This window comes from Myotis davidii, unplaced genomic scaffold (assembly GCF_000327345.1).
Source record: "Myotis davidii unplaced genomic scaffold, ASM32734v1 scaffold161, whole genome shotgun sequence".
Classification (NCBI taxonomy): domain Eukaryota; kingdom Metazoa; phylum Chordata; class Mammalia; order Chiroptera; family Vespertilionidae; genus Myotis; species Myotis davidii.
The window spans coordinates 1,463,756-1,473,598 of NW_006291567.1; the positions used below are offsets into that span (position 1 = coordinate 1,463,756).

Consider the following 9,843-nt stretch of genomic DNA (forward strand, 5'->3'; position numbering starts at 1 on the left):
TTAAAATATATTTTCATTGATTTCAGAGAGGAAGGGAGAGAGAGATAGAAACATCCATGATGAGAGAGAATCATGGATTGGCTGCCTCCTGCATGTCTTCTACTGGGGATTGAACCCGCAACCCAGGCATGTGCCCTTGGCCAGAATCAAACCAGGGACGGTTCAGTCCAAAGGCTGTCACTTTATTCGCTGATCCAAACGAGCTAGGGCAAGTTCTCAACACACACACATAAAATTGTAACTCAGTGAGGTGGTGTGAATAAGTTAACTAACTTTATGGTGGTAATCATTTCACAATAAATACATAAATAAAATTATAACATTGTACACCATAAACTTATACAATATTATATGTCATTTATATTTCAATAAAGCTGGGAAAATATTTAAATAAAATCAACCTACAGCATCAATCTATAAATTTTCCCCGCTATATACAATAATTAAATCAATATGATTCTAGCACTCTATAATTGAGAGATGTATAAGAGAACAGATGGCTCAGAAATATGTCTTATTACATATTTTTAAAATAAATATATTATAAAGGAGGTATTATAAATCATGGTGAAAAGATAAATTATGAATGTCTGGGGAAAATTGGTTAACTAATTTGAAATTTTCTTTGTAGTTGTATTTTTTAATTGTTCTCAATCACTAGGCACCAAAATTTCCTTTTTTAGTTTAATATGAAAACATTCAAAATTTATAAAGTGTTAAATTTTTTAAAAGTCAAACCATTAAAAAATCTAAAAATACACGCATAGCAATCACATTTTAAATATTTCAGGGCCTTCTAAGTTTAAAAGCAGAAGGATTCACAAAGAAAAATATATTTAGATTTAAAAAGAAACATTTTAAATAATAAATGGATGAAAATTTTCTAAATCTGACAAAAAATATAAACTTAGATATCAAGAAGCTCAGAAAACCCATGCAGGATAAGTAAAAATTAAACCTTACCAAGGCACGTTATGGTTAAGATGCTATTTTCCAATGTTACTTAGATTAGGCTTTTTTCTTCCCTACCTCCTTCAGGTGATTATGTTATCATTTGTAATATAGTCATGTTCATTTGTCACAGTGTGTATTCCATTTTGGAAACATATACACACATATAGTACACTTTCTGTTTTTAATTGTATTTTTAGGGATGTGAAACATTATCATGGTTTTAAGAATCAGAACTACAAAAAGGTACACTCAGAGACATGTCACTCTTCCCTCATCCCTCTACCCAACCCTCATTCTCCCATTCCTTCTTTCCTGCTCCCACCCATCTCCCTAATTACCTGTATGTAAACAATGTCATTACTTTCTTGTTTATCCTGTAGGTTTAGTCTGTATTTATTTTTGCACAAATGAGTGTGTGTGTGTGTGTGTGTGCGTGTGTGTGTGTGTGTGTCTGTATCTGTGTGTCCATACAGGGTGTCCCCCAAAATGCATACTATTCAAAGTATGTGTATACATTTTGGGGGGACACCCAGAGAAACCACTAATCTAAAGAAAAAAAATTGTACTACAATAAAATAAAAAATTTGTTAATGAAAAAAGACCTTTTAAAGACTGGGATGGGGTAATAAAAGACAAAGACTAGGAGAAGATATTTGCAATACATTCACCTAACAAAGATCAATATTCTTATAATTAGAATACTTAGAAAATTCACACAAATTGCTAAGAAAAAGACAGATAGGCAAAAAACTGGATCAGGCACTTCACTGAGCAGGATGTGCATGTGACTGATAAACATACAAAAACGGTGAGCAATTTCACTTCTCACCAGGGAAATGCACATTAAAGTGGAAATGTGATACCACTACATACTCACCAAATGGTTAAAATGAAAAGGAGACACAATTACAAGTGTTGGTGAGGCTATGGAACAACTGGGACTTTCATACACTGGTGGCAGTATCACTTGGTACAATTTTGTAAAACTTTGTCAGTATCTAATAAAGCTGAACATATGCATGCCCTATAATCCAACTCTTCTACTCCTGAGTTGTGGTATATCTTTATAGTAATGATCCCCATTGAAACATGCCTCCTTGTATCCATATCCCTTTACAATATAATGCTGCTGCTGCTCCCTGCAAGAGATGGAGCTTTCCTACCCGCTTTGAATCTGCAGCTGGCCTTGTGACATGCTTTGACAAACAGAAGATGGCAGAACTGATTTTGTGTGTGTTCCAGAGCATAGACCTTAAAAGGCTTTGCAGTTTATGTCTTTGATCTCTTGGAATCCAGCTGCCATGTAAAGAAATTCAGGATATCCTGTTGGACAGATAGGCTGCATGAAGAGTTTAAGGTGTCCAAGTTCATAGCTAACACCAAAAAGTCCCAGGCATGTAAAACCATTTGGACCTTCCTGTGCCACCCAGATGGCTTGAGTGAGCCCAACTGATACCATCTGAAACAACGACAAGTCATCCCCACTGAGCCCTGTTCAAATGCCTGACCCACAGAATCATAAGCAATAAAATGGCTGTTGTTTTAAAGCCACTAAATTTTGGGGTGGTTTGTTATGTAGCAAAAGATAACTGAAAATGAGTACTTAACAAAAGAAAAGAATATATGTTTACCAAAATGGACATGTACAAGAATATGCATAGCAATAAGTAACATTTAAATTACCAAAACTGAAAACAACTCAAAATTCTATAAACAGTAGAATGAATAAATTTTGGCATATTAATAAATATGGAATATTATTCAGCAATAAGAATGACCAAACTGCATCAACATAGATGACTCTCACAAATACTATAAGTTATGTAAAAGAAGCCAGACTCAACATTCTATGCTTCCATTTAATTAGAGAATTTCAAAAACAAGCAAAATTAATCTGGGATGTAGAAGTGAGAAAAATCGTGATAAGGGGGGTGGGTAATGATTGGAGAGGACAGTGGGGATTCTGTGGTTTTAATAATGTTTTATTTCTTGTTCTGGGTGAAGGTTACAAGGGTTTGTTTACTTTCAGAAAATCTATTGTCATATACTTATGATTTGTGTACTTTTCTGTAATGTAAAGTTTACACAAGAAAATTAAGCCACTGTCCCTTCTTTGATAAAATTTTAAATATATTTTTAAATCACCAGCAGAATTTTGTAAATAAAATTTTTTTTAAATCAGAGATTGAGTGAATATACCTAGGCTGGAACCCAGCCATCTGTGGCTATGAATCTCCATAAGCAATTCTGATGCATAGGCTGAACAGAAATATTAGGTCATTAGCAGAAAGAATGCTGCTTCATTTCATCATTATTATATTTCCTCTCAAAAATATTTTTGACAAAGAACATGAAATAACTCTCTTTCTTTTAGATAATTGCAATTATCTAAAAGAAAGAAAATGCCAAAATACCTACTTCCACCCACTCCCACTCCTCAAGTTTGGCTATTTCACCATTCAAAAAGCTTCCATAGATCATTAAACACTTTAATAAGTTTCATACATATGTACTTAGCTCAAAGCATGCCATTAAACCACCATTCTTTTGCCACTTTGACGGGTGTTCACTAAATTATTTAAAATATGCTCTTAGATACCATAAACAGTTTAAATTAGAATAAAAAATTGGTTGCCCCAAATTGAAGAAAAAAGTTTTAAAGTCTAGCATCTACCTTGCAAATAACAGACAGATTTTAATTTGAAGGAGAAATACATGCCTTGTGAAAAACTATTATTTTAAAATCATGTTTTAACCATACCTATGTTGTCTGTCTCTAGACATCTATGCAGAAGACAGAGACAACTGTATTTAATCCACCATTTTCCCAAGATCTGTTTCATGAAATACTCAAGATATTTTTATCTCTCAGCACAAAAGTTTCATGTAAAGCATGGCTGGTGTAGTTCATTGGCTGAGCATCGACCTATGAACCAGAAGGTCACAGTCCAATTCCTGGTCAGGGCACATGTGCAGGTTGCGGGCTTAATCTCAAGTGTTGGGCAATTGATCAATTATTCTCTCATCTTTGATGTTTCTATCTCTCTCTCCCTTCCTCTCTGAAATCAATAAAAATTATTTTTAAAAATTTCATGGATAAAAAATAAGGTCCTCCTTACTATACTACTACTGTACATCAATAAATGGTGGTTCAGAGAAGGTATTAAACAAATTAACATTGAATGAAGCCTAATTCAGTTTTTTGAAAGTGAAAGGATTAGATTAAATCAGTGGTTCTCAACCTTCTGGCCCTTTAAATACAGTTCCTCATGTTGTGACCCAACCATAAAATTATTTTTGTTGCTACTTCATAACTGTCATGTTGCTACTGTTATGAATCATAACGCAAATATCTGATATGCAGGATGGTCTTAGGCAACCCTTGTGAAAGGGTCGTTCGACCGCCAAAGGGGTCGCAACCCACAGGTTGAGAACCGCTGGATTAAATGGTCAATTTAGTTGATACCCATCAGAGAGGAAAAAAGCCACCTGAACTGATTTCACAGTTGTTTGGTGTCACATAGACAAGACAGGTGGGCATCTTTTTTTTTTTTTAGAATGATAAATATCCTCGAACTTAATAAGAGGGGAAAAAAATTTTTCTTATTTTAAAACAAATGACAAGAAAGCATTTACAGTACAAAAGCTCAAAATAAAAATTCCCTAAAACAGATGCTAATATTCATAGAAACTTAATACATAATAAAGGTATTACCACACATCAACAGAGAGAAAACTGACCACAAATAAAAAGGGTTATCGCTCTAGCCAGTTTGGCTCAGTGGACAGAGCACTAGCAGGTGGGAATCTTTTAAATTATTTAGTGTTCTCCTATCTTCAGAGTTTACATCCCTTGATGAGGACAATTCAATATTTAATGAGTGCTTTTCAAAAGACTAAAATTTTACTTACTTGGATCTTTCTCTTGTATATGTACGTAGTTTTCCAACATGAAGGAAAAGAAATTGGATAACTGGATAAAATAAAAACACATTAATCATGAATGAACCCCAAATAGCTACTGTAATAAATGCTATTGGTGTTTCATGTAAGTCCCCTTTAACCTTCTAGGGCATTCATCTCCCAGCTGCACTAGGTCCCATCTCTACTTGCCCACCTCCTCTCAAGGACTGCCTTTGGTAGATGAGAGGTACCTTCCCTAAAGTTGCATAGGATTTCATATATCTGTCCTCCTGGGAGGCTGCCCATAGAAAATGACTAACTGAAGCAAGGGTATTACAGCCTAGACCCCCAGTTCCCTTGCCACTGGGTGGGATAAACCATGATGCACTTCAAAGCTCCCAATGGGATCAAGTTGAGGTCAAGCTTCTCCAGAAACCATAGTTTTGCCTAGTTTCTTCCCCTGTCCAATCTTGTTTTCCTCACTTCCTTATAGATTTTTCCTGAGAACACTCTTAGGAAATCACTTGTACCAGAATCCTTATCTCAGATTCTGCTTTTAGGAAACCAACCTAATTCAGCTACTAAATTTTGTTCATTATGATCTTTTTTGGTAGTGAGATGAAGAGTTAAGGGATACTCTTAAATGTCAAATATATTTGGGAAATTAAATAAGGAAAGATAGAGGGAGGGAAAGATGGAAACCCACCAGCATTCCAACCATCACCTAGATCAGTGATGGTGAACCTTTTGAGCTCGGCGTGTCAGCATTTTGAAAAACCCTAACTTAACTCTGGTGCCATGTCACATATAGAAATGTTTTGATATTTGCAACCATAGTAAAACAAAGATTTATATTTTTGATATTTTATATATTTAAATGCCATTTAACAAAGAAAAATCAACCAAAAAAATGAGTTCACATGTCATCTCTGACACACGTGTCATACGTTAGCCATCACTGACCTAGATGCTGCCTCTATGCCTACCAATTATCTGCAAAAACCTGCATTTATACAGCACAAATAACTTCTCCAAGCCCTGTCACCCATAAAGAGTGACCATGAAGGAACCTTATCAACCTGGGAGTAGGTCTGGCAGTTCAGAGAAGGCTTTCCACACAAATATCAAAATGTGTAAGTTTAACACTGTTAATGGGTTTGTCAAGAGTTAATAGAAACCACAATGAAACACCACTGCACCCACACTAGAATGGCTATAATAAAGAAGACAGATAATAACAAGTGTTGTCAAAGATGTGGCAAAATTGGACCCCTCATACACTGCTGGGGGGATGTAAATGGTGCAGCTGCTTGGAAAACAATTTTGCAATTACTCAAAAAGTTAAACACAGAGTTACCAGATGACCCAACAATTCCACTTCTAGGTATAAACCCAAGAGAATATGTTCCCATAAAATCTTGCACACAAATATTCATAGCAGCATTATCCACTGAGAAATGAATAAACAAAATGTGTGAAATCCATACAATGGAATATTATCCATAAAAAGGAATGAAGTACTGATATACACTACAATATGAATGAACACTGAAGATATTATGCTAAGTGAAAGAAGTCAGACACAAAAGGATCACATTTTCTGTGATTCCATTTATATGAAATGGTGAGAAAAGGCAAACTCATAAAGACATAAAACAGATTAGTGGTTGCCAGGAGCTGGGAAGAAGGGGAAATGGGGAGTGACTGCTAATGACTATAAATGGGTTTTTTTGGGAGGGGGTGATAAAAATGCTCTACAATTTATTGTGGTGATGGTTACAATTTTGGGTATATACTAAAGGCCATTAAATTTTACACTTTAACTGAACTGTATCTCAATAAATCTGTTATAAAAAGAGTCAATATTAAAGAATGTACTAAAACTAGAATGTGTGCATATAAAGCATACCAATTTGAGAGCTCACTCTACCTTTATACTCACCACTACATTCCACAGTGCTTAAAAGGACAGCTCACACTGTGGGCTTCTAATCAAGGCAAAGGGAAAATCTGATTGAATCATAGTATATCATTTTTATAACTGCCAAGAATAAATCCAGCAATGTCTTTGATACTTTTTGAAATTTTCTTAATTATTTTTAAAGATAATGTAATAAATTTACATATAAATATAATTGTTGAAAACTACAAACAATACAGAATGAAAATGAGAATTCCTCTCCCATCCACTCCCACTCCTGTCCCCAGAAATAATCACTGGAAACACTTCGCAGTATAGCTTTTCCCAGACTTCTGCTGTATGTTTAATTTTCTTTCATATATATGGGATAAAACTCTACATTCTGTCCTACAAACTGATTTTTTTCATTAACAATTACATTGGACATCTTTCTAAGATATTTTTATTACTAAAAAGTACTTTTTTCATCAATAAGCATTAAAGTTTAATTTAAATATTGGGGTTATTTTTTTTTTGCAAGCTTGAAAAAAGCCTTCCTCACGCATCTATATATTCTTCTAGAACTTTCATTTGTTCGTTCCCAGGAAATTCTTCCAGTTTTTAACACCATAAAATGTTGTTGTTTTTTCTTCACAAAGTAACAACTTCCTACTGGGACACGTCCCCAAAAATAGAATAAAGCCATTTTTATTAGTCAACTAGGTATCTGGCAGCCCTCTTAAAAATGTGAACTTCAGAATTGAAAAATACCATCCTCATCCCAAATCATACGCCCTCTCTCAACAGCTAGTTCCAAGACAATGTCACTATATCTTCTATTAAAGCCTTTCACTAAGGTTTCTCAGCTTAAAATGGTCCCAACCAGTCATTCTTTCAATAACAACGGGTAAAGAGAAGCAGTTTACCAAAATAAGAGACAAGCTTACAAAACAGACCTGTAATTGGCCTTGTTCATCAGCATATTCAATGGACTGGAAGATGGTGAGAGCATAACGTTGTCTGGTCTTCAACCGAGCTCTGTAACCCCGGTACCAATTTTGGATGATCAATGCAGCTCTTATTGCTGCAGACACACAGGACATGAAAGTCAAAGAAAAACAGTTACTATGCAGCTATGATGGGGGTAAGAAGGTGCTTCAGGGGAAAAAATACAGTGGGGCCTTGACTTACAAGTTTAATTCGTTCTGAGACCGAGCTCGTTAAGGAGCTCGTTAACTCAAATTACTCTATCAACTCAATGCAAAAAATCGTCCGAGAGACAGTTGGTATCTCAAAAAACTCGTTAGTCGGGACACTCGTAAGTCAAGGCCCCACTGTAGTCAGTTCACCTGGATTCCTCGGTTCTACACACATAAAAACTACAATCAATGAGATTTACCTTCATGTTTTTGTAAAATGTCCTTGTCTCAAATATTCATAGAAGAATAATGGCATGAATATTTTTGGAGCAAGAATACCTGAATTTGAATCCCAGCTCTGCTAATTACCGTCTATGTGGCTTTGGGTAAGTTATTAAAACTCTCAAAGACTCAGTTCCCTTATCTGTAAAATGGGGATAATAGCACTTACCTATGGCAATACTTAAGCATATATAGTCTATGCATGCCCTATGAAGTAGCAATTCCATTCTTCACTATATACCCCAACGCAATTGTCACACAGCCATTAGGGAGACATATGGCGATACAGTGCTTCTTTGTGGCAATACGAAGTTTGACACCAACACAGCCAGCTGTCTATTGCTAGGACAGAGAATGTGTAACTGTGGTGGATGCACCTATAGAGTCTTATGCCACAAGTGGAAGCAATAGATTCAATAAACCCATAGTAACATGAATGGGTCTTAAAAAAATGTGCTTCAGTTAGAACAGTTATTAAAAACTTAAAGACAGAATGAAATATAACATGATACCACTTTATATAAATTTAAAATACATATACACAAAACCACAATACACATTTCATAAGAGTATATACAAAGGAAAAGATACACACTAAACATAATAATTGGTTATTTATGGGGAGGGTGACCATCAGGTACATGGGTAAAAGGGAGTAAGCAAATTAATTAACATAAGAAAGGGTCTTGCACAAACCAATGATAACAATGCACAATGAATTAAGAAGTATGATTCACTCCATCTTCTACACCTGATAGTCAATTAACAAGTGATGGATGAAAATGAACACACCTCCCTCTGCATAGAGTTACTGTAAGGACAAAATGAGATACTACAGGTAAAGAGTTTAGCTAAATGACTAACATAAAGCACATGCTAAATAAATGGCAACTATAGTGGTAAGTACTCTCTTATTTGTGGATTATTCAGACACACTGACTCTCTTCTGGTAGCCTTTGAACTATCCTGTACCTTCATCGAAAGAGATCAGGCGAAAGATGAGATTAAAACACAGTCTCTTATGCCTTCCTCAAGTTTTAGAGTTAAGAGCAATCAACATCAGCTGCCTCCTTTTATTTATGCTGTAATTTTTCCCAGTTAGCACATAAAAATTAAGAGTTGACTAAAATGAGAACAATTTGAGTTTTGAAAGCAGAAATCCAGCCTCTAGTCCCAGTATGTTTAGTTTAGTACTGCTGTGATACACCAAGTAGACACTAATCATCTGAGGGTGTTTATTTATGAGCTCCCTCAAGGCTCTTGAGTTTCAGAGGCTCTCATTTCATTACTCAGCTTTCAGAAAACCCCGGGAAATAGACATTAGGTCAAATATCAAAATCTTTATAGGGAAAAACCACAGAGAGAAGAAATCGAATAACTTGTTCAATGTTGCAAAGCAAATAGTTGGTAGTACCATGGCTGAGATCTCATGTTCTTACCATATCCTTCTGGACAATAATCTGAAAGATCTGTTCTGTGGAACAGTGACTATCATGACCAAACAACCCTCACCTAAGTGTTTTTTGTTCACCAAGCACAATGTTCTAGTCCTACTTACTGATTGTCAAGCAACAGATTCATTCCTGCAGTCCTTGCCATACTGTGAAGCTGAGAGAGACTAACTTATTTAAGGTCATTTAGCCAATAAATGGAAATGGACAGCAG

General features: G+C 35.3%; 1 protein-coding gene across 2 annotated transcripts in view; it reads right to left on the minus strand.

Annotated features, from left to right (window-relative positions):
- PPEF1 (protein phosphatase, EF-hand calcium binding domain 1) overlaps nt 1-9,843 on the minus strand; it is a 114,009-nt gene that overhangs the window by 51,992 nt on the left and 52,174 nt on the right. For both annotated transcript variants that reach the window (XM_015564879.1, XM_006765128.2), the window contains 2 exons: nt 7,714-7,841; nt 4,867-4,927 (listed from right to left, as the gene is read on the minus strand). In XM_015564879.1, the coding sequence (XP_015420365.1) occupies nt 4,867-4,927; nt 7,714-7,841 (189 nt within the window). The remainder of the gene's footprint in view (nt 1-4,866; nt 4,928-7,713; nt 7,842-9,843) is intronic.